Below are 27808 nucleotides of genomic sequence, written 5' to 3' on the forward strand. Positions count from 1 at the left end.
CACACACACACACACACACACACACACTTCACCCGAAGGGAAACACACTTCACATTATTAAAAGTCTTATTATCATGGTGCAGTTCACCCTCCCTCCTGCAGGGGGAACCGACTCGTCTCAATCACAATAAAAGAAGCTGAGTTCTGCGCATGCGCACCGGATGTAAACAAAGCAGCATGGCACAGTGAAGATGGGAGAGATCTGACAGCAGCGGAATGTATCGGTTATATATTTATTTATTTTATTTTGATCAGATATATGATATTGTTTGTTTGTGATGACGGAGTAACATAATGGAGTCTGTGAAGAAACGACTGGCTGAGTTTTCTGTGGAGGCTCACGGTGAGAAACATTAATACTGTAGTACTACAACTAAGTACTACTGCTAGTATTACAATGATTACTGCCACCACTCATTGTTACTCCAACTAGTGCAACCTACTTCTTACTATCAATTCACTACTACCAGTAACTTACTAGTACTAATAGGTATTAGTTACTACTGTTACTTTTTTCTTTTCCTTCAACCACTACTACCATATTTACTAGTATTATAATCACTAGATTGTAACTAGTACTTGCTGCTACTTAAACATTATGAACAAACTACTAAGTGTGTGTGTGTGTGTGTTCCAGGTGACATGAGATTTTAACTAATACTTGCTGCCACTTAAAAATATTTGTTATGAACAAACTACTAAATAAGTAGTATAACGTGTTATTTTGGCACAAATCTGACTTTTTAAAATGTAATAATCGATCAATTAATTAATGATCCAATCTAGAAAATGGAGGAATTACACTTTTGAGTCTTTGATTTGATCTAAACTTTTTTAATTCCCCATATATAACTCTATTAACTCTACTTTCTATTACCTGTTTCAACCTAGTCGAGAGGTCAGGAAAATAATGATTTCACAACCAAGACTGTGTTATTTCAGATACTGGCTGATCAGAAACAAATCTTCATTCTCCTATTGTCGTTCATTATTGATATAATAGATGACTGATGTGTGTTCAGGTTACCATGTAGAAGGCTTCACTGTTTTATTTATACTTCTCTAAAAAATACTTATTTCTAGAAGACATTTTCACTTAATTCAACCATTTTTTTACTAACTTCCTTCTTGCCTTATTCAGATTAGATCAGATGTATTCTCCCCAGGGATATATATATGTTTGTCCATATATATTTTAAAGGGGACCTATCATGCTAAATGCACTTTGTGATGTATTTTCTACATAAAGATGTGTCCCCGGTGTGTCGGGGAACTCACGCAGCGTCAGAAAATAAAACCCTCTCTCTTTCCCTCCGTACCCAAATCTCTAAAAACGGGGAACAACGGAGCTGATCCAGATTTGCGTCCGATATGACGTAATATCTGAAATGTGGACCCACGGCCCAATCAGAAACGTTGCTATCAGAAACAATGCCCGACTGTTTTGGACGTAATATGGTCGGTGTTTACATTAGCATCGCTAACACTCAGAGCTAACCTGTACTGGAGAGCATGTGTGTGAAGAAGCAGGAAGTAAAAAGGAACTCACCTTGTGGTATAACCGGCAAGAGAGAAAGCCTTTGAGCTCCAAACTTGATGATCCATGATATGGCGTTTCATCACGGCAGCATTTAGTTTAGACAGTAGCTGCCGGGTCCCGCATGAGCTCAGACCCATACTTTTTTATAAATGTATTAAAGCTTTATACCCGAATCAGCACTTTTGAAACAGGAAGTGAAATAGAGGGATATGAAGCAGTAGGTTGATTGTAAGTGGAAAGGCCTTTTGTCTGTGTACATTTACTTTGTTTCAGACCCGGCGCCAGAACAAATCTAAAGGGAGGGCATATGATTTTCATGGGAGGGCACACAAAACCGTCACGTGCTGCGGGCCTGCGGCACAATATATATCAAACAGCAAGGCCAACAGGATTGCGTAAAGACGCACACTTATCGCAAACATACACAAATAAAAGGCAACATAGCAACCACTTTGAAACATTGTGTGCGTGGCAGCACAGACACTGGTAAATCACGAGCAAGGCACACTGGTTACGGATGGCAGCTTCCTCATCGCTGCACTCGGAGAGAAATAGTAGAGACGGAGACGATGAGCTGTTTAGCCCGCCTTGGGCATGGTTTATGTTCCGATGCACTGCACTCGGACATGCTGTGGAGTTAATCGAGTCACCTCTGAGAGGGAGTTGGTTGACAGCTAAAAAAGCTATAATATCAACAACAGCTGACACGTAATAACGGCTCCGTGCAGCTGATCTGCACCAAAGTTCTAATTTCCTTATTTGTTTCCTCACGTATCTGTCTCTCTCTCCACAAACTCTCACATGAAATGTGAGAGTTTGATGCGGCATGTCTTAGCAGTCCTTTATCAGTCTGTAATGCGTGTTTCCAGTCGCAAAAACCTTTGACAGTAAAAGCCGCATCAGATGAAGACAAAAGGCTGCGTCTGCTTTTAACAAATCTTCAAGCCATGGTCTGTTGTTGTACCATGCAACGGCAAAAGTGCGCTTCTTTCCTGAAAACAATCTCCCTGGATAACGATCCAGCTTCACCTGCTTGGATTTATTAACTCCAAGATCATCGCTAACTCAGCCCCGGGGTTTGCCGAGGTCAAGCTTGTGACATTAAGGCGTGCTGCTGCAACGGCAGGTGCAGGGTCGCCAGCAGCACCATCGGCTGCAGTTCTTTCATCGCTATTTCGTTTTAATAAATCCTTAGACCTTTTAAGCCAATTTCTGATGTCCATTTTGTAATTCAAACAGAAATGGGAGTCTACAGAATGCACAATAAACAAATCCAGAATAGGCAGCAGAGTGTGACGCTGTGATTGGTCTAAATGGGGACGAATCACAAATCACAACAGACACATGCATTTATTTGACGTAGCCTGCGATTTTTTTTGTTTGTTCTGACATCACATACATCGTAGCATAAAAGTTCACAGTTTATTTATAATTAAAAAAATAAAATATATATATTTTTTAATTTTTATAAATAATAAAAAACGTGTTTATTGGGGGAGGGCAGGAATGTCAAATGGGAGGGCCTGGCCCTCCCTGGCCCTCCCTGGCCCTCCCTGGCCCTCCCACGGCGCCGGGCATGCTTTGTTTGTTTTTCTGTATTTGTTGTATATTTATGTTAAAGGAGAGGTGTCATGGCCATTTCCACTGATCATAATTCCATTGTTGAGGTCGACTAAAATAGAAAAATACTGTGCAATTTTCCAAACTCACATTGGTTTCGCACACAGCATCTCTGTAAAGTATGTGTATTCAGCAGTATTCACTCTCTCCACTAAACGGCTCGTTGCAGCTCTTGCCCCCCCTCCCTGTGAGCCCAGTGTGCTCCGATTGGTCGGGACCAGTCGGGACGTTGTGAATCGCGCTGAGCTCCGTGGAGGTGTGGTTTCATTGTTTAGCGATACACAGCCAAACTCATCCTGAGCACACACAAAGTCACAGCCGAAGTAAAAACAATAAGTGTGGCTTCATATTGAGTAAGAAAAGGGTTGATAAACGCTGTGAGAATGGGTCTGCAGAGAGAATGGATCTGCAGAGAGAACGGGTCTGTAGAGAGAATGGGTCTGCGGAGAGAATGGGTCTGTAGAGAGAATGGGTCTGCAGAGAGAATGGGTCTGTAGAGAGAATGGGTCTGCAGAGAGAATGGGTCTGTAGAGAGAATGGGTCTGCGGAGAGAATGGGTCTGCGGAGAGAACGGGTCTGCAGAGAGAATGGGTCTGCAGAGAGAATGGGTCTGTAGAGAGAATGGGTCTGTAGAGAGAATGGGTCTGCAGAGAGAATGGGTCTGCAGAGAGAACGGGTCTGCAGAGAGAACGGGTCTGCAGAGAGAAATGGGTCTGCAGAGAGAATGGGTCTGTAGAGAGAATGGGTCTGCAGTGAGAATGGGTCTGCAGAGAGAATGGGTCTGGACAGAGAGAATGGGTCTGCAGTGAGAATGGTCTGCAGAGAGAATGGGTCTGCAGAGAGAATGGGTCTGCAGAGAGAATGGGTCTGCGGAGAGAATGGGTCTGCGGAGAGACGGGGTCTGCGGAGAGAACTGGGTCTGCGGAGAGAACGGGTCTGCGGAGAGAACGGAGTCTGCGAGAGAACGGGTCTGCGGAGAGAACGGGTCTGCGGAGAGAACGGGTCTGCGGAGAGAACGGGTCTGCGGAGAGAACGGGTCTGCGGAGAGAACGGGTCTGTAGAGAGAACGGGTCTGCAGAGAGAACGGGTCTGCAGAGAGAACGGGTCTGCAGAGAGAACGGGTTCTGCTAGAGAGAATGGGTCTGCAGAGAGAATGGGTCTGCAGGAGAATGGGTCTGCAGAGAGAACGGGTCTGTAGAGAGAATGGGTCAGCAGAGAGAGAACGGGTCAGCAGAGAGAATGGGTCTGCAGAGAGAATGGGTCTGCAAAGAGAACGGGTCTGTAGAGAGAATGGGTCTGCAGAGAGAACGGGTCTGCAGAGAGAACGGGTCTGTAGAGAGAACGGGTCTGCAGAGAGAACGGGTCTGCGGAGAGAACGGGTCTGCAGAGAGAACGGGTCTGCAGAGAGAATGGGTCTGCAGAGGAACGGGTCTGCGGAGAGAATGGGTCTGCAGAGAGAACGGGTCTGCAGAGAGAATGGGTCTGCAGAGAGAACGGGTCTGCAGAGAGAATGGGTCTGCAGAGAGAATGGGTCTGCAGAGAGAACGGGTCTGCAGAGAGAATGGGTCTGCAGAGAGAATTTAGCCGCGATCCCAACTGTCTGTTATCAGCCTGCAGCCAGGGAGGAGAGATCAGCAGAGCTGCCTGCACTGAGTGTGTGAGGAAGTCCGTGGATTGGTCAATTTGGACCAATCAGCGGGGGCTTAACGTAACGGCTCCGCGGACGTAACGTAACAGCTCCACGGATTGGTCCATTTGGTTCCGGGTACCGCATGACCGTATCGCGTTATAGTTCTGGGCGTGGCTACTGGGTGCTTCTACGACACACCACCCAGGAAGTAAAAAATGGACAATGACGTTTCACTAACGAGGCGTAGCAAGATATCCCAAGCTGCCAATCCTTCTAATTAAATATCTTTGCAAGTTTCTTTAGTGCGTATATATCTCATTTCAACACAAATAAATTCAAACAACCTTCACTTAGAGATGTATTCATTTATTGATTTCTCTGTGCAGCACTTTAGTCTGGAGGTTTTAAAGGTATTCACAAAAATAAGCTGTATTGTATAAAGTGCTGCTTACAGTGCTGACTCCTCAGTTTTCTGTCTCTTCTGAAGTGCTGAGATCAATCAGACTCATTGTTTACTGATTACCTTTCAGACTTGTACCTGAACCGATCAGTGCCGTACCTGGAGGAGCCGCCCGACCCGCTGCACTTCTACCGCGACTGGATTGGTCCAAACAAACCGTGCATCATCCGCAACGCCTTCAGCCATTGGCCGGCTCTGTCCAGGTGGACGCCAGACTACCTGAGGTGAGGAAGCCCCGCCCACTCTTAGGTCCTTCTTCTTCTGTGGTGTCAGGGTGTGATATATATACCATTTTTTTTTTTTATTCGCACGTTGTTGGCATATACAGTATGTGTTAGAAAAATCTCCCTCGTCCCCGGCTTGAGCTTCAACCTCAGGATCCATGTGTTTGTGATCCTCTCCAGAATGGAAGGAGTCATCACATACAGAGCATCAACTAGTTCCTGAACAGTGTCCTTCACATGCTGATATCCAAGAGAGGGAGTTACACAGTCACAAGATGGAGGAATAGAAAGCAGTATTCAATGTTTACTTCAGATTAGCTCCACGTCAGAAATGAGCATGCTTGATGTCTCTCTCCATAGAGGCTGAATCATCATGTTAATCACATAGCTATCATATGCCTCAAACAGTCCGTATGCTCTTCTAGGTAATCACACATCCTGGCATGTTCACAGCTACAGTTGGGATACCTTTGTTATCATGTGTACTCATAAAGCCCCTTTGGATTGGATTGTGTGACCTGTTTGCAGGGAGAAGGTGGGGTCAAAGGTCATCAGCGTAGCGGTGACTCCTAATGGTTACGCTGATGCCGTTAACGGCGACCGCTTCGTGATGCCGGAGGAAAGACGCATGAGCTTTTCTTCTGTTCTGGACATCATCGAGGGGAAGGTGAGAGACGCTGTGCTGCCCCCTGCTGGACAACTACTATATTTATCTAAAAAACTGTATTTATTGTCTTAGATTCATTTAATAGTAACACTAAAAAATGGTGTTTGAAGTCACTGAAGTGTATCTTGTTTAGAAGTTCTTGCTCCTGTATATGTTTCAGTGCGTGCGTGTGTGTGTGTTCGTGTTCGTGTTCGTGTTCCAGGTGCAGAAGCAAGGGGTGTTTTATGTCCAGAAGCAGTGCTCTAACCTGCTGGACGAGCTGCCGGAGCTCACAGACGACGTGGAGCCTCACGTGTCCTGGATGAGCAACGCACTCGGTGAGTTCAACCTGATCCCAGACCAGTTACCTGTCTCGCCTTTAGACTGTATACTATCTACAGAGGTGAGAAGTAGTGGAGTACAAATACTTCCTTACTGTACTTAAGTACATGTTTCTGGTATCAGTACTTTACCCCACTACTTATTTTTCTGACGACTTTTTACTTTGACTTCTTACATGTTGAACACAAATACCTGTACTTTCTACTTCTTACATGTTGAACACAAATACCTGTACTTTCTACTTCTTACATGTTGAACCCAAATACCTGAACTTTCTACTTCTTACATGTTGAACACAAATACCTGTACTTTCTACTTCTTACATGTTGAACACAAATACCTGTACTTTCTACTTCTCACATGTTGAACTCAAATACCTGTACTTTCTACTTCTTACATGTTGAACACAAATACCTGTACTTTCTACTTCTCACATGTTGAACCCAAATACCTGTACTTTCTACTTCTTACATGTTGAACCCAAATACCTGTACTTTCTACTTCTTACATGTTGAACCCAAATACCTGTACTTTCTACTTCTTACATGTTGAACACAAATACCTGTACTTTCTACTTCTTACATGTTGAACCCAAATACCTGTACTTTCTACTTCTTGCATTTCTAACACAAATACCTGTACTTTCTACTTCTTACATGTTGAACTCAAATACCTGTACTTTCTACTTCTTACATGTTGAACTCAAATACCTGTACTTTCTACTTCTTACATGTTGAACTCAAATACCTGTACTTTCTACTTCTTACATGTTGAACTCAAATACCTGTACTTTCTACTTCTTACATGTTGAACTCAAATACCTGTACTTTCTACTTCTCACATGTTGAACTCAAATACCTGTACTTTCTACTTCTCACATGTTGAACTCAAATACCTGTACTTTCTACTTCTTACATGTTGAACCCAAATACCTGTACTTTCTACTTCTTACATGTTGAACACAAATACCTGTACTTTCTACTTCTCACATGTTGAACTCAAATACCTGTACTTTCTACTTCTTACATGTTGAACTCAAATACCTGTACTTTCTACTTCTCTCATTTTCCAAACAGCTGGTTCCTTTAGTCTGAATGTGTGTTTGGTGCGTGATCATTATTCTTTAGAGTCATTGCGTGCCTATTGATTTGAACACGATCCGTGTATCCATCATTTCCTGGTCTTCTCTAAAGAAGAGGGACCAATGGAAACGTTGTCATGTTGCCGTTGTTCAGCATGGAAACATTCATTAGCTAACAATGACATTATTGTTCTATTAATATAAAGGGAGGTCAGGTACTCTTTAAAACAGCTGGTAGTCATGGGTACTTTTTACTGAAGTACATTTCAAAGCCTCTTTACTTTTACTTGAGTAAAGAAGTCAGTACTTCTACTTTTACCATTTTTAAACACGAGTATCTGTACTTCTACTTGAGTAAAGGATGTGTGTACTTTTACCATCTCTGTGTATCTATAAAGGTCTTAACTGTAAATATTAACTGCAGACCCTAACCCATCTACAGAGTCTTCCTTCTATGGAAATATTTAACCCCGGTGTCCCATGACCAAAATGTCACAAAAATATACACAGAAATCCCTTAAACTTTGTCAATACTTTTTATTTTTCTGCAGTTCAGCATGTTGGAAAACAGGGAGTCCCACAAGGACTGAAAAATATCTATAAATTAGTAAAAAATAAATAAACAACTTCAGAAGTCGTCTGTTCAGCTGCTGCAAGTAAGAAAAACATGTTTACTGTATGTAGTATTCAGTGGCGATTTTATATGTACAAAAGTGGTGGGGCACAAAAAACGTAGATGTCTATATATAAGCTTCTGCAGTGAGGTTCATGGCTGCTGAGGCTCTGACTCTTCAGGTTTACAAATATTATATTTTGACATAAATCAAAATATAATATTATTTTCAAAAGCTTTTTTTGTCTGATGCTTCAATTAATTTTAAACAGACGGTTCAACAGAAGGATACCCAAAAAATGTAATTTTATCATTTAAATATTGAATTGTTCTCTCTTAGTAAGATCCCATTTTCAATAAGATTGCAGTCTTACCTTGACTTGAAGATGAAGTCCATTTGCCTATCCTTCTGGACAAAAATCTCTATTACTTTTTTGTAAAAGTCCTCCTTATGTTCTTGTAGTTTCAAAAGTCTATCATAAATCTGATCTAATCAACAGATTTATGATTCGAAAATTATAAAAGTAGGGTAGACTGAACAAAACGTGCATTTATCTAACAGGTTTGTTTCCCACAGACCTTATTTGGAGCTATTTTCTAAAATCCTATGGAGAAATTTCATTGCTTTTTAGTCGAGGGAAGCCATGCGCAGATTACTTCCGGGTTTTAGGACGCCTCACTGCAGCTCTCTCTCCTCCTCTTCACACACCACACTTTTCGCGGCACATGTACTTACAGCCAATCAGCTCTGAATGATGTGAGATGACGTATGGTGGGGATGGCAGCTCTATGCCCCTATGGTCATTATTTTTTTGCCACACACATTAAATAGGAAAATACTCTGAGCATGCACAGTGTAGTTTTTACAGTCACCGTTCACTTAGACAGTGAGAGGGAGGGGCATGATCGGGTTTTGTCCCACATGGCTCTAAACAGCTCAATAGGCACACACTGTAGACACTAATTAGAAGAACACAGACTAAAACAGCAATGTACAGACGAATCAGATGATTAAACATGATCTTAAAATATATTTTATATATTTTTTAATACATTTTTTGCATTTTGTTGTAATCATTATTTTTAATACTTTCTGCTGACACTAGGTGGGGCTGTGCCCCACCTGCCCCTAATGACCAGTCGCCACTGGTAGTATTTATAATCTTTGTATTTATCAGGTAATAAATTCCCACATGCCTACATTCACATTTGTTTTCTTACCTTATTCAACAAAACTCAATATTTAAATGAAGCGGTTTTAATGGCCAATTCCTTTTTTTTTGAAAGATTGAAATGCCCTTTAGATGCCGCTGTGCATACATCAGACACGCAATCAATTACATCCTTCATCCACGCTCTTTAAATCACCTGCATTTCCCTCGTTTTCCAACTGCAGTCGTGTTGCTCCTGTAGTAAATCCAACTTTACAAACAAAGAATCCTTGTGAATTTTAAACGTAGAATCCCAACAATTAGTGTTTATAGATAAATAAACTCCAGCTGTGACTCGAGCGTCTCTCAGAGGATGTTGTCTCTCCGTCTGTCGAGCTCTTCACTCAGACTCCTCACGCTCCTCCCCATCTTCTTCGGGTTCCTCACCCTCTGAGGGTAGATTAACTTCTCAAAGCCCGGATGTTTTCTACCCGGTTTGAAACTGAACAGCTCGTCCTTCTTGAACTCGTCCACAAACCTGGACACGTCGGCTGCCCTCTTGCAGGAGGAGGAGGAGGTGTTTGTGAGGCGGTGCAGACAGGAGGACAGGTTCAGAGGGTTTCCTCCCGTGAAGAAGAGTCGGTCCAGATGTTTGGCCTGATCTCCAGCCAGCTGAGCGCTCTGCTCCACCTGCTGAGACGTGAAGCTGCCTTTACCGAACTCTATCCCACCTGAGAGGAGAGGAGGAAGAAACACAATCATGAAAGACTTATTGTTTAAAGAGTCCTCTCCTGCTGATGTTCAGGTGTATATCAGTATGTAGTGTCTCTACTTTAAAGAGTCCTCTCCTGCTGATGTTCAGGTGTATATCAGTATGTAGTGTCTCTACTTTAAAGAGTCCTCTCCTGCTGATGTTCAGGTGTATATCAGTATGTAGTGTCTCTACTTTAAAGAGTCCTCTCCTGCTGATGTTCAGGTGTATATCAGTATGTAGTGTCTCTACTTTAAAGAGTCCTCTCCTGTTGATGTTCAGGAGTGGAGTGCACCAGCTGGGCGTAAAAAAGTAGGGCTTAACTCTAACGTCGGGCTTAGCTACGTCCGACGTAGTGATTCAAATTTACACCGAGTGCACCAAGCCTGACTAGTCTCGGGCGTAGCTGCGCCTGGTCTTAAGATGCGCGTCCACGTGAATACACGCGAAACAGTAATTGTTGCCAAGCAACGCCATTTTACAGACTCAGAGGACGGCAGAGAAGAGGGAATTCCCACACCCACAGCGTCAGCGATGACTCAAGGGGAATCCCAAATGGCCACACCCCGAAAGAGGGATTTGTCAGAGCTACAGCGGGAACTGACGGAGAAAGAAATCGTTCGTGTGGAGGTGGAGACCGTCAAATTGAGAGCGGAACACGAAAAAATTGAGCTGGAGAAGGAGAAATTGAGACTCTTCTTAATGCCCTTTCATTGTTAAACATGTAAACAAGACGCCCTGTCATCGTTAATATCCTTCTTGCCTGTTTTACGTTACTATGGATACTAGTCTGTCTTTCCGATTTACGCCTGCTCCATACTAAGCGTAAAAGTTACACCCGGGCGCAACGCATACAGGGCTTAAGTCTAAGTGGTGCACTAGTCATAACTTTAGTTTGGTCTTAACCTTCGGTTCTACATCGGACGTAGAGTTACGCCCAGTTTACGCCCAGCTGGTGCACTCCACTCCAGGTGTATATCAGTATGTAGTGTCTCTACTTTAAAGAGTCCTCTCCTGCTGATGTTCAGGTGTATATCAGTATGTAGTGTCTCTACTTTAAAGAGTCCTCTCCTGCTGATGTTCAGGTGTATATCAGTATGTAGTGTCTCTACTTTAAAGAGTCCTCTCCTGCTGATATTCATTAGTATTTAGTGTCTCTACTTTAAAGAGTCCTCTCCTGCTGATGTTCAGGTGTATATCAGTATGTAGTGTCTCTACTTTAAAGAGTCCTCTCCTGCTGATGTTCAGGTGTATATCAGTATGTAGTGTCTCTACTTTAAAGAGTCCTCTCCTGCTGTTGTTCAGGTGTATATCAGTATGTAGTGTCTCTACTTTAAAGAGTCCTCTCCTGCTGATGTTCAGGTGTATATCAGTATGTAGTGTCTCTACTTTAAAGAGTCCTCTCCTGCTGATGTTCAGGTGTATATCAGTTTGTAGTGTCTCTACTTTAAAGAGTCCTCTCCTGCTGTTGTTCAGGTGTATATCAGTATGTAGTGTCTCTACTTTAAAGAGTCCTCTCCTGCTGATGTTCAGGTGTATATCAGTATGTAGTGTCTCTATATAACACACTAGAGGAAAGGAAAAACCCGTAAAATAGGGCCTCTTTAATACATATAAAAGTAATAATACTTAAAGTGAGTGAGCTGACCTTTGAACTCGTTGATCATGAGCTCAGTGAGGAGATCCAGGCTGACGTTCCCTCCCGATGTTCCCTGAAGATTCAGAACTCGGTTCCACTTCATGTCCTGTCTGACGCGCTCCGGGTAGAACCCCTCGATCCCTGAACACAACACGGTAACCATGACAACAACCCTGACAACAACCTTTAGTCACACTGAGAACAGAGACACTACAAGAGTAGTGCCGTTCTACACCCAAAAACGTAGACAATTCAATAATAATAAAGTACATTTTTGGTCTTATTGTTTTAATTAATAATAATAGTTATAATAAATTACAATTTTGGTTGAATAAAATGTATTTAAATAAATAAATAGCATTAATAGCGAATATTAATTACAATAGTGATCATAAATTACGTTTTTGGTCGGATAAAAATGGGTTTAATAAAAGAATAAACCTCGACAGACAAAAACTAATACTCTTTCCACAGCAAAACAAATATACTCTAATTTATCTCAGTAAACCTAATCACAAAAACCGCAAGACGCAATAGTGTCTCAGTGGGCGGGGCTTGCTGTCACTGACCAATCAGATGCCTTGTACCTGTGATGAGCTGGTGGCTGCTGTTGAAGAGCTGCAGGTGTTTTCGGCTCCACAGCAGAACCATGTCCGTCCTCCAGAAGTCCGTCATGGCGTCTCCGTCTCCCTCCCGGATGGCGTCCCGTCGGGCCAGGTGGTTAAGCCCCTCCCACAACACCGCCTTAGTGTAGTTCAACAGGAAGTCCTCCTCCCCGCCCGCCCCCATGGAGCAGGAGGAGGAGCAGAACCACGGAGCTGCAACAACAAACATGTCAGAAAGATTCAACATTCAATAATAATAATTAAATACATGACACTTAGCGCTTTTCTAAAAACTCAAAAACGCTTTGACAGAGAATACAACTAAAATCTGAAGAAAAAATACGTAAGGCATCAAGGCTTTTATTGTCATTTGTACATAGCTACAGTGTAGATATGACAATGAGTCACAGGCTCCTCCAACAGTATAACACAATAAAACAGATAATAGTGCAAGTAAATAATAATAATAATAATAATAATCGTGAAGTCAAATGTTAAACCTTTTAAGACCCTTTCCATACATTTTAAGACCTCATCGCCACTTCGAGTTTCAACCGGTTACCTTGGCGACACACTTTACCTCACATTGACTATATACAGTATTGATTGTCCTTCCTCCTTATCTTCCAACCATTTGGACGCAGACTTGCATTTCCCCATAACGATGTTGTTTAACAACCGGCGTAAACGGAGCTTCGCGCTATCAAGCATTGAGCGTGCGATGTCCTGTTCAGATGACGTCAAACCCAACGGGATGCCATAAATAAACTACAGAATCACACTACACACCTACGCAATGATTACATTCAGGCACACTGTAGAATACAACCTCTTTGGACCATTTATATACTTATTGAAAACAAGCTACAAAATGTAACACCTTGGAAATGCAGTTTAATACTTTTTAATAGCCTTCATTTCCGCTATATTGATTTATCTACTTTTTAAGACCCCGCAGACACCCTGTAGTATGATCTTTATATATTTCCAGGCCAAATTCCACTTAAATTAAAGGTTGCAACTTAATTACTGTAACATCTTTGAGAATCTTTATTTTTTTCAACTGCATTTGTCTTTTAGTAAGCAGGGTTTTGTCTAAACCAGGTAACAGGGTCTCTGCACCCTCTTACTCTCGTCATTCGCCCTCATTACAAAATGCAGATTTCCCCGTAAAATGTTAACGTGATGCCAGAAAACAATATTTATGTTCCTCAAAAACTGTATAATTACTCCAGAAATATGAACATCGCGTCGCGTCAGACAGCAGAGACAGCTTTGTTTTTACAGAGCTCCGACGTCACGTTGTTGTTAACGTCCGCGGCACCATCTTGTATACGGGCTAGGGTGGTCCTTAAAATTGAAAGTGGGAAAGTCTAAGCTCCAACCCCGATGAGCGGGGGGGGTACATGTTGTCAGATTGAGGAAAACATTCACCAGGAGAGTTTTCTTGACTATAGAATGCATTCTGGGGGTTGGACTTTCCCACTTTCAATTTTAAGGACCATCCTACGTGAGGCTTCAAGGTTGATGAGGGGGGGGGTAAATGTTGTTGGAATTTGAATAACATTTTTCTTGACCATCATAACAAATTCCGGTGGTTGGAGCTTAAAATAGATGAATTTGAAAATGTACATGGCACTAAGGACCACCCTAATACAGGCGTCATGCTCTCGAGATAATTGATATATCTTATATACAAGATCAGTGCCATAGTACTCATACTATATCTTTCTAGAAAAAACTCTGGTAAGTAATATCATACCGTACAAACAAATCTATTCAAATACGTGCACAGACAGAATATGATATATATAGATAACAGTAATAATGTACAATAGCATTAAACAAATTCAAATTAAATAATAAAATAAAACAAGAAAATTGAAAAAATCCATAGCAGGTATAAATATAAAATAACAAAAATAATGATGACATTATTACATTTAGGAAAGGCTTGAATATAAGTCTCACTGTGCTGGTTGTTGCTCTGCTGGGCGTCTGTCAGACAGGCTCGGTGGTACCACTCGTGCTTCCTGCAGTGCTCCATCAGGCCACACTGGACCATCTGCCCCCCCCTCCGCTCCTTACACTGACAGTAAGCGTACGTCCCGTCTGAGCCGCAGTCCGGACCACAGAACCGATCCTGATCCTGATCTGAGAGGGTCCGAGTCTGAACACAGCTTTCGTGAAACCAGATCCTCGGACACAAGTTACTGCAGCAGCGAACCAGACGCTCCCCTGGTTTCTCTAAAACAACAACAAGAACACATCTCAAAGTCAAATGTATTGTCAATCTTCCAGTTTGTGTGTACAGACAGAGAGATCGAAATACCGTTTCCCACAATCTCGAATATAAAAACAAATGTATATAAAAATATAATAACATCTGGGGTTAAAGGCAGAAGTTTGGAAGACTTTTATTTTGAGAAAGCTGGAGGACTTGTTCTGCAAAGCTTCCACAGTGCTTTATTTTGAAGAAGCGGAATGTTTCTGTTGGGTCAAATATTTGTATTTAAAGCTCAATCGTATTTCAAATAAGGAAAAGGAGGAAAAAGGTTAAAAGACAGAGCGCTGGACATTAGAGAAATCCACAGAAGAAGACAGATATGATGTAAACACCAAAGGGAACAGCAGAAGAAGACAGGAAGTCTGTTTGACTCTACCTCCTCCTGCTGAGCTCTCACCTTCTCTGCAGTAACAGAAGGGGAATATGTTCCTCTTCTCTCCATCACTCTGCCCTGCAGCAGCAGCAGCAGCCATGTTGATGTCCTCCTGAGACGGAGGCATCCACACCAGATCCACCAGTCTGTGAGCGAGGTCTCTCAGCCAGTCCATCTGAGCAGAGGCCTGGGGGGGGAAGTCTGAGGGTCTCTGGTCCACAGAGTCCAGACCGCAGGCCGTCACAGCAAACAGAGTCACGTAGGCCGACGTCACAAACTGAAAGAAATGTTTAGCAGAGGGGGGAGAAGTACTCAGATCTTGTACTTGAGTAAAAGTAGAAGTACTCAGATCTTGTACTTGAGTAAAAGTAGAAGTACTCAGATCGTGTACTTGAGTAAAAGTAGAAGTACTCAGATCGTGTACTTGAGTTAAAGTAGAAGTACTCAGATCTTGTACTTGAGTTAAAGTAGAAGTACTCAGATCGTGTACTTGAGTTAAAGTAGAAGTACTCAGATCTTGTACTTGAGTAAAAGTAGAAGTACTCAGATCTGGTACTTGAGTAAAAGTAGAAGTAGTCAGATCTTGTACTTGAGTAAAAGTAGAAGTACTCAGATCTTCTACTTGAGTAAAAGTAGAAGTAGTCAGATCTTGTACTTGAGTAAAAGTAGAAGTAGTCAGATCTTGTACTTGAGTAAAAGTAGAAGTACTCAGATCTTGTACTTGAGTAAAAGTAGAAGTACAGTATTGACCTGAATATAAGACGACCCCTCTTTTCAAGACTCATTTTTGGAAAAATACCTTTTTGAAAGCCAAATCTTGTTTTTATGAAAAAATGACTTAATTTGAAAATAATGATAACACATCAAAAAAGATTCAAATGTGCCGTCCATTCGTCACATCACAGACGTCTTCTCATTCATCTGCGTCTTCTGCATCGCTGGGTTGTTCCCCATCCCCCCCCCTCCTCCCACATCACGTCTTCCTTGCTGCCATCCATGGCATTTGATACGCAGCGTTTCTTGAACCCATTTATGATGCTCTCTCGTTAACTTCGCCTCTTGTTTATTAACTTGCCTACTTTTGAGCCTCTTTGTTGGAGTTGGTCTCTGTGTCTCTCCATCTCTCTCCTGTTGCTGTCACCGTACTTTAAGACGGTGTCTCGCTTGGGGGAACACTCGCTTGGCCGCGATCTGTTGTTTTTTTACTGTGTAATTACATCGAAAAGTCTAGACCCCGAATATAAGACGACCCCTCTTTTTCAGATTTCTTACTAGGAAAGAAAACCGTCTTATATTCGGGTTGATGCGGGACTCAGATCCTGTTATTGAGTAAAAGGAGGTCTGTAGGATGGACAGATATCACCATCACCATCTCACTAAATCTGACTGTAGTTTACATATAAAGAATCTCACCGTGATGAAGTCCCAGATGTTCAGGAAGTAATCTTTGGCCGTGTTGTTAAACGTCTTGAAGTGAAACAGCGAGACGATGTGATGAAGAGTTCCTCGAGCGTTCTCACTCTTCTCACTGAGAAGCATCTTTATCATTTCCTGAAACATAGTTGACAAGCCACAGAGTTAATAATGCAAACACGCTGGCTTTTATTTTTTAAGAAGTTGAGGACTTTTATTTTGAAGAAGCTGGAGGACTTTTATTTTGAAGAAACTGGAGGACTTTTATTTTGAAGAAGCTGGAGGACTTTTATTGTGAAGGAGCTGAGGGACTTTTATTTTTGAAGAAGCTGGAGGACTTTTATTTTGAAGAAGCTGGAGGACTTTTATTTTGAAGAAACTGGAGGACTTTATTTTGAAGAAACTGGAGGACTTTTATTTTGAAGAAGCTGGAGGACTTTTATTTTGAAGAAGCTGGAGGACTTTTATTTTTGAAGAAGCTGGAGGACTTTTATTTTGAAGAAGCTGGAGGACTTTTATTTTGAAGAAACTGGAGGACTTTTATTTTGAAGAAGCTGGAGGACTTTTATTTTGAAGAAGCTGGAGGACTTTTATTTTGAAGAAACTGGAGGACTTTTATTTTGAAGAAACTGGAGGACTTTTATTTTGAAGAAACTGGAGGACTTTTATTTTGAAGAAGCTGGAGGACTTTTATTTTGAAGAAGCTGGAGGACTTTTATTTTTGAAGAAGCTGGAGGACTTTTATTTTGAAGAAGTTGGAGGACTTTTATTTTGAAGAAGCTGGAGGACTTTTATTTTGAAGAAGTTAAGGACTTTTATTGTGAAGGAGCTGGGGGACTTTTATTTTTGAAGAAGCTGGAGGACTTTTATTTTTGAAGAAGCTGGAGGACTTTTATTTTGAAGAAGCTGGAGGACTTTTATTGTGAAGGAGCTGGGGGACTTTTATTTTGAAGAAGCTGGAGGATTTTTATTTTGAAGAAGCTGGAGGACTTTTATTTTGAAGAAGCTGGAGGACTTTTATTTTTGAAGAAGCTGGAGGACTTTTATTTTGAAGAAGTTGAGGACTTTTATTTTGAAGAAGTTGAGGACTTTTATTTTGAAGAAGCTGGAGGACTTTTATTGTGAAGAAGCTGGAGGACTTTTATTTTGAAGAAGCTGGAGGACTTTTATTGTGAAGAAGTTGAGGCCTTTCCTGTTAAACAGCCAGAGGACTTTTATTTTGAAGGAGCTAGGGGACTTTTATTTTGAAGAAGCTGGACGACTTTTATCGTAAAACAGCTGAAAGACTTTTACTTTGAAACAGCAAGAGGACTTTTGTTTTGAAACAGCCTGACTTTTTCTTACAAACTGCTCGATGGCTTTCATTTTGAAGAACCTGAAGAACTTTTATTTTCACCTCTCAGCTTATGTTGTTAAATGCAATTAAGCTTTCCTCACCTCGTGGAACAGGTGTTCCTTCTGAAACTCTGGTGGAGCTTCAACGAGTCCGTCAAACTTCAGCTCAGGGTTCTGCTTTGGAGTTTCGTTGTTCTGGGTTTTGTTGCTCTGCTCCTTCCTCTCGGTGCTGAGGACGTCTCCACAACACAGGACGTGATGCGGAGTCCCAGAAACCTCAGGGATGAAGTCCTTCAGGCCGAACGCCGCGCTGACAGATTCCTCCGTGAGGTTCGGTATCACTGCACCCAGACTCACCTGAGGGGGAAACGAGGACGAATTAGGACAGTAAACAGGACAATTGAAGTATTATGTAAGCATTACAGACAGTTTGGACTCACGGTGGTGCTCTGCTCCTTCATCAGGGAGGAGTATTTGTGAGGAATGTGTCTCTCCACTCGTCCCCTCGGTCCTTTCAGGGCCGTCAGGTTGTCAGCGATGATCCGCATCACTAACGTCTTCATACGCCGTCGCAGCGACTCGTACGTCTAGGAGAAAATTGTTACTTGCTTGAGTGGTTTTCTATTTTTTTTTCATTTTTATAGAGGCCGTTTATCCAATGCACCACCATGTTCCCATAGGCCACTTAAACTGCAAGGATCTCTTTCATATCTTTTCAAGGTTTATTGAAAATAAATCACAGCTTTAAGGCAGATTATTCCATTCATTTGCATCTCGTCCAGACTTGATTATCTTAAAACTAAAACACTGGATCAAGCGACAAAAACACGACTTGTAATGTTGGGCTATAAAGGAACTACAGCACGGTCACATGACTCCAGGTCACCACCGCTAAGCTAAAGGCGTCTAACGTTGGGCTATAAAGGAACTACAGCACGGTCACATGACTTCAGTTCACCACCGCTAAGCTAAAGGTGGCTAACGTTGGGCTATAAAGGAACTACAGCACGGTCACATGACTTCAGTTCACCACCGCTAAGCTAAAGGCGGCTAATGTTGGGCTATAAAGGAACTACAGCACGGTCACATGACTTCACGTCACCACTGCTAAGCTAAAGGTGGCTAATGTTGGGCTATAAAGGAACTACAGCACGGTCACATGACTTCACGTCACCACTGCTAAGCTAAAGGCGGCTAATGTTCCGCACGATGATATTTAAAGGTTTCATTCAGACACTTGTTTCTAAGTGGCTCTTGTCATATTTAGTTGTTGAATGTGTTTGTACCTCTTTGGTTGGGAGGATGCTGTAAGGAGAAACCTCCACTGCTTTTATCGGAGGTCCGTGCAGGTTACGAAAATTAACCCGAGCTTGATGAGCGAAGCGAAACGCCCACGTTACAAAACTGTATCCTCGCTCTGTAGAATCAGACCTGGACACTGACGGCACCTGAAGAAACAGAGATTAGATCTTAATTGTTCTTTAAAAAGATTCAAAACAATTATTACCCGTTATTAAGACGTGTTACCCGGACTTTTCCCCAGCTGAAGGTGTAAGCTGCCGCCTTTTTGGAGTCTTCACTGCAGTACTGAGTCGCTCTGGTCGTCTAAAAATAGAATATATTAATTACAATTTTAGGTATATTGCTCCCATTCACGAACAACTGTGGCATTTTCTAAATAAACTACCATCCCAGGGCTACATTTTAATAAAAAGTATTATTATAGAATTATATAACAGTTTCTTGACGCAGACATTTTGGTCTCATAGGATGTCAAAGAAACGTTTATGGAGTGAGACACTAGGGTTAAATTAAATTGGGAACACACCATATCTAAGACAAAAATGATTATAATAACAACAATTCTACATAAAAAAAATAAACAAAAAGACAAAATAGTAATAATATTTCAGCATTTTCTGATATGCAGATCTTATAAATTGCTCCATATTATCCCATTCTCCGTTAACACCAACGTATATCAACAAAACTGAACTCAAATGAACTCGTATCAAACTCAAACCACGTTACCAACACATGAATCCCGACTGAAAATCCCCCCCCCCGCACTCCTCACCTGGATTTCGTCTCTCCACCGCTTCACCGTTCGCTCGTGCTCCTCGGCGAGTTTCCGGACGTGGATCCTGGCGGTGGTTTTGGACATCGAGAGGCCGAGGCTGTTGGTGACGGAGAAGATTGTGACGGGGCAGCGGTGACGCAGCATCTCCACGCTGAAGGCCGTCTGCAGAAAGCAGGACCTGAGGGAGTTGGTGTAGAGAGACACTGACAGGAGGAGGCAGATCCTGCGCTCCAACATCTGCTTCACCTCCTCCTCCGTCATCCGCCTGCAAGAAGAGCAATCATCATACACTGTCAATCAATCAATGTTTATTTATATAGCCCAATATCACATTTGTCATAGTGGACTTCACAGTTTGTACAGAATATCAATACAACACCCTCTTTCCTTATACCCTCACAACGTACAAGGAAAAACTTTAACCCACAGTTAATGGGGAACAATGGAAGAAACCTCGAGGAGCGGTTACACTGGTGTTGCAAATATCATGTATAAAAGTCATAGTAAAGCAGCGGTGTCGGACTCAGAGCCCGGCTTCATTTAATGTGGCCCGCAAGAGCTTGCAAAGAATACGGTTACATGCTGCTTTACAGAAGCACATTGTCCATAAACTACATGTCCCACAATGCATCTCATTTCCTGACATGCGCACTGCAGAGACTTGCAATTATTTGCCCTAGACTTCTGCTTTCAGACGTAGTTAATTATGAAGTCATTACCCTATCCGATAATAATCCAATGCAGAGGCAATAATGTAATAAAATATATTATTTTATATATATGATATAGTCTTACATTTACATCCAGCCCTTTGAGTGCAACCATAATGCTAATCTGGCCCGCGATGAAATTGAGTTTGACACCCCTGTACGTAAAGTATGTCCATAATATCCTCAAAAAGTTACAGTTTAGACCCACCGTGGTTTGTTCCCAGGACTGTAGTTGACGGTCAGTTTCTGGATCTTTTTGGCGGGGGGGAACATGGACCGGAGGCAGGCTACAGTCAGAGGAGCCTTACCCTCGGCCCAGGAAGTAGTCTGATCCCAGCTGAAGGCAGACAGGTTCTCAGGGCTGAAGGGCTTCCTGAACGGCCCCTCCAGGTCGTTCACCATCTGTTTACGCTTAAATAAAATACATTTAAAATAGACTATAAAAAACGTTCAAACCTATAAAAACAGGTGTCTCCTCTGTGTCCGGTGTAGTACTACTATTCTGCATAGATTTGGGTCATTGGGTCTCATGAAATGGAACTTGAAATTATAGTTTTTTTAAAGAAATCGCTGAATTTTCACAAAACTAATCATATTAAAAGAGAAAAAAAAGGTAAAACCATAAAATAAGTCACATTTCGAGTACTTTTTTTCATAAATCAGATTCATTTGAGTTTTTTTTCAGAATTCTGAGAACGGTGATTTCTTGATGGTGAAACCCTGTTGTTTAGAGCAACGTAAGAACCTCATGTTCACAGTCCCTGTAACCTGTAATAAATACATTATATAATCTGGCCTCACCTCGTTAGAGATGATTTTCCCGCACACTTTGATGAGAGCCTCTCTGAAGCCGGTTTCCTGCAGCAGGCGGTTCAGAGCAGAGCTGAAGTTCCTCTTCCTCAGGAACCCACTCACCTGAGCACAGGTGGAACAAGATTTAGATCCTTCACTTCAGTAAAAGTACTCATACCAAACATACTCAATATCAAGTGAAAGTACTGCATCGAGAATGGTACTTAAGTAGAAGTATTTCATTACACCTAGGAAAATGTACTTTAGGTATAAGGAGTAAAAGTACTAATTGCAGGGGGAAACTAAGAAGAATATTTCAATATTTTTAAAGAAATCTTCTCATTTAAGAAGCTGTAGAATATATTTTAACAAAACATTTCTTAGCAAAATTGCAGCCAAATTACTTTTCTGCTAACCCACTCATTATTTTAGTTACTTAGATATAATGTTGGATTCTACCTAATAATCATATTTGTTAAGTTCTTCCTAATTATTGTTTGTCAAAATAGAAATGTATAAAAGTAAAAACATCTGTTATAACACAATACAGTAGAGTATAAAGTACAACATTGGCTCCCAAAAAATAGTAAAGTAGAAGTATTCGTGTTATAAAATGAAAATACTGGGGTAAAGCCATAGACTGGGTAAAGCACAAGTACCTTAAATGTGAGGCTACAGTAATTTCAAACATATTAAATGACAGAATTTTGCTCATTTTAATTTACTGACTGTATGTAGGCTACTGCTGCTGGATATTAGCACCTATAATTACATGTAATCTTAATTATTAATTATTTGTAACCAGTGTACCTGGGACACCGGCCCTCGGCTGAGGCGTCTGGCCGGCGGAGGTCTGCGGGATCCGGGCTCCTGGTCCTGGGTCGCATAGTCGTGCTCGTTCATCTGAGTTTTGAGTCTTTTCTTGAGCTTCTTCAGAGGCGGCGGTTCCCCCGGAATAGAGGAGGCAGGCCGGGTAGAAGGAGCCGCACAAGAGGGGGGGTTTGGGTCCACAAAAACACGCCTTTTACCGTTTTTCTTAGTTTTCTGGTACACCTGACGGACACAAGAGAAACATAGGAACGCATCACGGGGGTTTAAACCCGGGAAGAGTTTCTCTGCGCTCTTTATATCGATTAATGTCAATAAAGACTTCCTTTTATACCCTTTGGCTTGTCTCTCTATGGGACTTTCGCAGTGACTGCACCGGTACTCCATGCTAGCTATCGTTACTTTACACGGTACTTTAACGTTTAACGACCACTACCTTTATCTAAGAGCAAAATTAGACAACACAAACCCGCCGGATTGAAATGGAAACGTATAAGTGACAGTTCAGGCGGATTTTGGTGGAAGTATAGTTGTTGTCAAGTTATCAAACTAAACTTATTCAGGTGAAGTAAAGTTTGTGTAGAATCGAAGATGGCGCCGGCTCTACGCAGTGAGCTCAGTGCTGCCGCCGGCGGCCTGGAGGAGAACTACAACAATAGAGATTTCCTTTTTTTTAAAGTCATACTTTTTATACGTTTTAAATTATTACATTTGTTCTGTGTTCAAGTATTTATGTGTACATTTTGAAAAACTATTTTTGCTTAGTTTGTCTATCTATTACACCATGTTTTTTTACGCAGATGGTGGCCTGCGTTGTTAAAACTGAGCTCATGTAATCCAACTACTATTTTATTGTTTAATGTGACTCCAGTCATACCTGTAGTTTTATACAGATGATAATGTTTCAAAGTAATACATAGATGTTGGTGCATCACTGTTTATCAAGAATCATCATCACAAATTATTCCTTCAACTTCTCATGATACATATTTTATCTTTTAGGAAAGTTACCAGATGCAGTGAATTTCTGGCTTGGAGAAGCGAGCGCCGTAACATCCAGTAAGACCTGAACACAACACCCCACTTTAGGTATAGCGTAACATATACATAAATATAAAAAAAATATATATAAATGTCTGTATTTTGTATTCTCTTTTCAGTGCACAAAGATCACTATGAGAATCTGTACTGTGTGATTTCTGGAGAGAAAAACTTCATCTTGCTGCCGCCCACAGACCGACCCTTCATCCCCTATGGTAACCATAGTAACCCCCTCCAAGTATAGTAACCATTGTGTACAACCTACAGTAACCATAGTAACTGTGGTCTCTATCAGGGATGTACCAGCCGGCTGTTTACCATCAGCGAGACGACGGGGAGTTTGAGGTCGTCGACCAAAGCGACTCTGAGAAGGTGCGTTCAGGTGTCTGTAAATATCACGACTTTCTGTACTTCTTGCCCTATTTTTTTATTTGTATTTTTGAATTCTATTATATATGTTGCATTGTTGGAGGAGCTCGGGTCAGAAGAACGTGGGTTTAAACCCGGGAGGAGTTTCTCTGCGCTCTTTAAATCGATTAATGTCAATAAAGACTTCCTTTTATACTCTTTGGCTCTTTTGCAGTGACTGCACCGGAGCTCCATGCTAGCTATCGTTACTTTACACGGTACTTTAACGTTTAACGAACCCTATCTTTGTCTACAAGCAAAGTGAGAGAAGACAAACACACCGGGTTGAAGTGGAAACGTATAATATATATATTTTAAATCTTTAGGAGATTTTTTATTTTAGAATATGTCAAAAATAACTATATCATATATTTTGAAAGGACTTAAAAAGCGTTTTTCAACAGTAAAGATTTGTATATATATTATTTAATTGGGACTGACAGTTCAGGCAGGTTTTGGTGGAAGTATAGTTGTTGTAAAGTCAATAAACTTAACTTACTCTCAGGTCCCGTGGATCCCTCTGGACCCTCTGGACCCGGACCTGGACCGGTTCCCTCAGTACCGCCACGCTCAGCCGGTCCACTGCAGCGTGAAGGCGGGAGAGATGCTGTTCCTGCCGTCCCTCTGGTTCCACCATGTTCAACAGTCCCACGGCTGCATCGCAGGTACGCACTGACCCTGAACGCACCACAGGACTCTATAGCAGACCTGCATTCTTTCTATTAAGGTTCAAGGTTAGTTTATTTGTATAGTCACCTATTATGCAAAGTCCACTTCTTCATGTCTCTTCTACATCAACATGTGTCCCCTCTTCTTCATGTCTCTTCTACATCAACATGTATCCCCTCTTCTTCATGTCTCTTCTACATCAACATGTGTCCCCTCTTCTTCATGTCTCTTCTACTTCAACATGTGTCCCCTCTTCTTCATGTCTCTTCTACATCAATATGTGTCCCCCTCTTCTTCTTCATGTCTCTCTACATCAAACATGTGTCCCCTCTTCTTCACGTCTCTTCTACATCAACATGTGTCCCCTCTTCTTCACGTCTCTTCTACATCAACATGTGTCCCCTCTTCTTCACGTCTCTTCTACATCAACATGTGTCCCCTCTTCTTCACGTCTCTTCTACATCAACATGTGTCCCCTCTTCTTCATGTCTCTTCTACATCAACATGTGTCCCCTCTTCTTCATGTCTCTTCTACATCAACATGTGTCCCCTCTTCTTCATGTCTCTTCTACATCAACATGTGTCCCCTCTTCTTCATGTCTCTTCTACATCAACATGTGTCCCCTCTTCTTCATGTCTCTTCTACTTCAACATGTGTCCCCCTCTTCTTCATGTCTCTTCTACATTCAACATGGGTCCCCCTCTTCTTCATGTCCCTTCTACATCAACATGTGTCCCCTCTTCTTCATGTCTCTTCTCACATCAACATGTGTCCCCTCTTCTTCATGTCTCTTCTACATCAACATGTGGTCCCCTCTTCTTCAGCTCTCTACATCATGTGATCCCCTCTCTTAGTCTCTCTACATCAACATGGGTCCCCTCTTCTTCATGTCTCCTCTACATCAACATGTGTCCCCTCTTCTTCATGTCTCTTCTACATCAACATGTGTCCCCTCTTCTTCATGTCTCTTCTACATCAACATGTGTCCCCTCTTCTTCATGTCTCTTCTACATCAACATGGGTCCCCTCTTCTTCATGTCTCCTCTACATCAACATGTGTCCCCTCTTCTTCACGTCTCTTCTACATCAACATGTGTCCCCTCTTCTTCACGTCTCTTCTACATCAACATGTGTCCCCTCTTCTTCATGTCTCTTCTACATCAAACATGTGTCCCCTCTTCTTCATGTCTCTTCTACAATCAACATGTGTCCCCTCTTCTTCATGTCTCTTCTACATCAACATGTGTCCCCATCTTCTTCATGTCTCTTCTACATCAACATGTGTCCCCTCTTCTTCATGTCTCTTCTACATCAACATGTGTCCCCCTCTTCTTCATGTCTCTTCTACTTCAACATGTGTCCCCTCTTCTTCATGTCTCTTCTACATCAACATGGGTCCCCTCTTCTTCATGTCTCCTCTACTTCAACATGTGTCCCCTCTTCTTCATGTCTCTTCTTCATCAACATGTGTCCCCTCTTCTTCACGTCTCTTCTTCATCAACATGTGTCCCCTCTTCTTCACGTCTCTTCTACATCAACATGTGTCCCCTCTTCTTCACGTCTCTTCTACATCAACATGTGTCCCCTCTTCTTCATGTCTCTTCTACATCAACATGTGTCCCCTCTTCTTCACGTCTCTTCTACATCAACATGTGCCCCTCTTCTTCATGTCTCCTCTACTTCAACATGTGTCCCCTCTTCTTCATGTCTCTTCTTCATCAACATGTGTCCCCTCGTCTTCACGTCTCTCTTCATAACATGTGTCCCCCTTCTTCAGTCACTCTTCTACATCAACATGTGTCCCCTCTTCTTCACGTCTCTTCTACATCAACATGTGTCCCCTCTTCTTCATGTCTCTTCTACATCAACATGTGTCCCCTCTTCTTCACGTCTCTTCTTCATCAACATGTGTCCCCTCTTCTTCACGTCTCTTCTACATCAACATGTGTCCCCTCTTCTTCACGTCTCTTCTACATCAACATGTGTCCCCTCTTCTTCATGTCTCTTCTACATCAACATGTGTCCCCTCTTCTCCATGTCTCTTCTACATCAACATGTGTCCCCCTCTTCTCATGTCTCTTCTACATCAACATGTGTCCCCGTCTTCTCCATGTCTCTTCTACATCAACATGTGTCCCCTCTTCTTCATGTCTCTTCTACATCAACATGTGTCCCCTCTTCTTCATGTCTCTTCTACATCAACATGGGTCCCCTCTTCTTCATGTCTCTTCTACATCAACATGTGTCCCCTCTTCTTCATGTCTTTTCTACATCAACATGTGTCCCCTCTTCTTCATGTCTCTTCTACATCAACATGTGTCCCCTCTTCTTCATGTCTCTTCTACAATCAACATGTGTCCCCTCTTCTTCATGTCTCTTCTACATCAACATGTGTCCCCTCTTCTTCATGTCTTTTCTACATCAACATGTGTCCCCTCTTCTTCATGTCTCTTCTACATCAACATGTGTCCCCTCTTCTTCATGTCTCTTCTTCATCAACATGTGTCCCCTCTGTGGAAAGAGACTCTGAAAGTTTCAGGAACAAAGATTCTCTCTCTTTTTGATCCATTTCTATAAAAACCTGTCTGAAAATGAGCTGATCAGATTTTGGCCACTTTATGATGTCATAACGATGTGTTGTCTTGTGTAACCATTAGCCAATCAGCAGCCAAGGTAACCCCCCACCCCCCCCCCCCCCCCCCTTATCACCTGAATCTCCTCCTAGAGCACCATTGAGTTCTTTGTAACCAAATCTCTCTCAGAGGGGCGTGGGGAGGGGCTCCTTATTTTCATCTGAAGTAACAGACAGAGAATCAGCACTTTTGAAACAGGGCTGAAACAGAGGGGATTATGGGTAATGCTGCAATTATCTGTTTGGTGTTTCAGCCAATCAGAGACAGGCTCTGTATATATCTGAGACCTGTGATATATTGATGAAATACAGTATAATAGGAAACCTTTAAAGTTGTATCGTATCGTAAGACACAGAGGCAATTCAAAGTGCTTCACATAGGCATTTAACACATAATCATTTTCAAAAACAAAACAAACAATTCATCAAAGCGATAAAATAATGTATAATTAGTCAACAGGAGGTGACTGAACTTCAATATATCGATTAAACTTTATTTATACGGCCTGATATCATACATTTTTCTTCAGTGTGTTCAGCATACGACTCCCTCTGTTCTTCGACCCTCGCAGTAACAAGGAAAAACTCACAAAGAAAACCCAACAATTAACGGTGAAAACATTATTAATCAGGTATATTATTTGTTTGTTTCCTCATCTGCAGTGAACTTCTGGTACGACATGGAGTACGACATCAAGTACAATTACTTCCAGCTGCTGGAGACGCTGTCGGGGTCAACGTGACGTCACTGCAGCTGCACGATGAAGCACTGAAATAATGACCTGAAACAACTGTAAAATAATGTTCTGTTTAAAACTATGCAGAGGTTTTTTGGAGATTTAAAAATGTGAATGATATTAAAACTCAAAACATCAACTTCTTTGTTATTGTGGTATGTTCAAAAAAGTATTGACTAAATGTCCATAAATCCACTGAG

At 41.8% G+C, this 27808-nt stretch overlaps 2 protein-coding genes across 5 annotated transcripts; one reads left to right on the plus strand and one right to left on the minus strand.

Moving 5' to 3' along the window:
* Window positions 1-170: 170 nt before the first annotated feature.
* On the plus strand, window positions 171-27747 carry jmjd7 (jumonji domain containing 7). Its single transcript, XM_034207436.1, has 9 exons — window positions 171-343; window positions 5321-5474; window positions 6003-6141; window positions 6344-6458; window positions 23123-23179; window positions 23281-23376; window positions 23457-23533; window positions 24075-24234; window positions 27535-27747. Exons 1-9 carry the CDS (start codon window positions 295-297, stop codon window positions 27612-27614), a joined length of 927 nt encoding a protein of 308 aa, XP_034063327.1. The 5' UTR covers window positions 171-294; the 3' UTR covers window positions 27615-27747.
* Window positions 9196-22726, minus strand: LOC117540669. 4 transcript variants are annotated; one of them, XR_004568198.1, is made up of 15 exons: window positions 22103-22726; window positions 21302-21415; window positions 20709-20911; window positions 19788-20055; window positions 19238-19315; window positions 18997-19158; window positions 18151-18297; window positions 17813-18067; window positions 16376-16513; window positions 14987-15239; window positions 14274-14549; window positions 12285-12515; window positions 11707-11838; window positions 9531-10038; window positions 9196-9499 (listed from the first exon to the last, which is right to left on the minus strand). XR_004568198.1 is itself a non-coding variant. In XM_034207434.1 (14 exons), the coding sequence occupies exons 1-14, from the start codon at window positions 22505-22507 to the stop codon at window positions 9674-9676; spliced, it is 3018 nt and encodes a 1005-aa protein (XP_034063325.1). In that variant the 5' UTR covers window positions 22508-22726; the 3' UTR covers window positions 9196-9673. The 4 variants fall into 4 exon arrangements, 3 of the variants coding, with proteins under 3 accessions (XP_034063325.1, XP_034063324.1, XP_034063326.1); XM_034207434.1 differs by having other exon boundaries at window positions 9196-10038; window positions 20709-20902; XM_034207433.1 differs by having other exon boundaries at window positions 9196-10038.
* Window positions 27748-27808: the final 61 nt, after the last annotated feature.

This window comes from Gymnodraco acuticeps, unplaced genomic scaffold (assembly GCF_902827175.1).
Source record: "Gymnodraco acuticeps unplaced genomic scaffold, fGymAcu1.1, whole genome shotgun sequence".
Lineage (NCBI taxonomy): Eukaryota > Metazoa > Chordata > Actinopteri > Perciformes > Bathydraconidae > Gymnodraco > Gymnodraco acuticeps.

Bases quoted from the DNA above. Each gene is read 5' to 3' on its own strand.
- LOC117540669 (XM_034207433.1), bottom strand. From the start codon at position 22,507: ATGGAGTACCGGTGCAGTCACTGCGAAAGTCCCATAGAGAGACAAGCC. The intron at 19,316-19,787 runs GTGAGGAGTGCG...TTCTATTTTTAG, and splicing joins GGTGGAGAGACGAAATCCAG to ACGACCAGAGCGACTCAGTA. The intron at 11,839-12,284 runs GTACAAGGCATC...TGTTGTGTTCAG, and splicing joins CAGCCACCAGCTCATCACAG to GGATCGAGGGGTTCTACCCG.
- jmjd7 (XM_034207436.1), top strand. From the start codon at position 295: ATGGAGTCTGTGAAGAAACGACTGGCTGAGTTTTCTGTGGAGGCTCAC. The intron at 6,459-23,122 runs GTGAGTTCAACC...TTTATCTTTTAG, and splicing joins CTGGATGAGCAACGCACTCG to GAAAGTTACCAGATGCAGTG. The intron at 23,180-23,280 runs GTAAGACCTGAA...TTCTCTTTTCAG, and splicing joins AGCGAGCGCCGTAACATCCA to TGCACAAAGATCACTATGAG.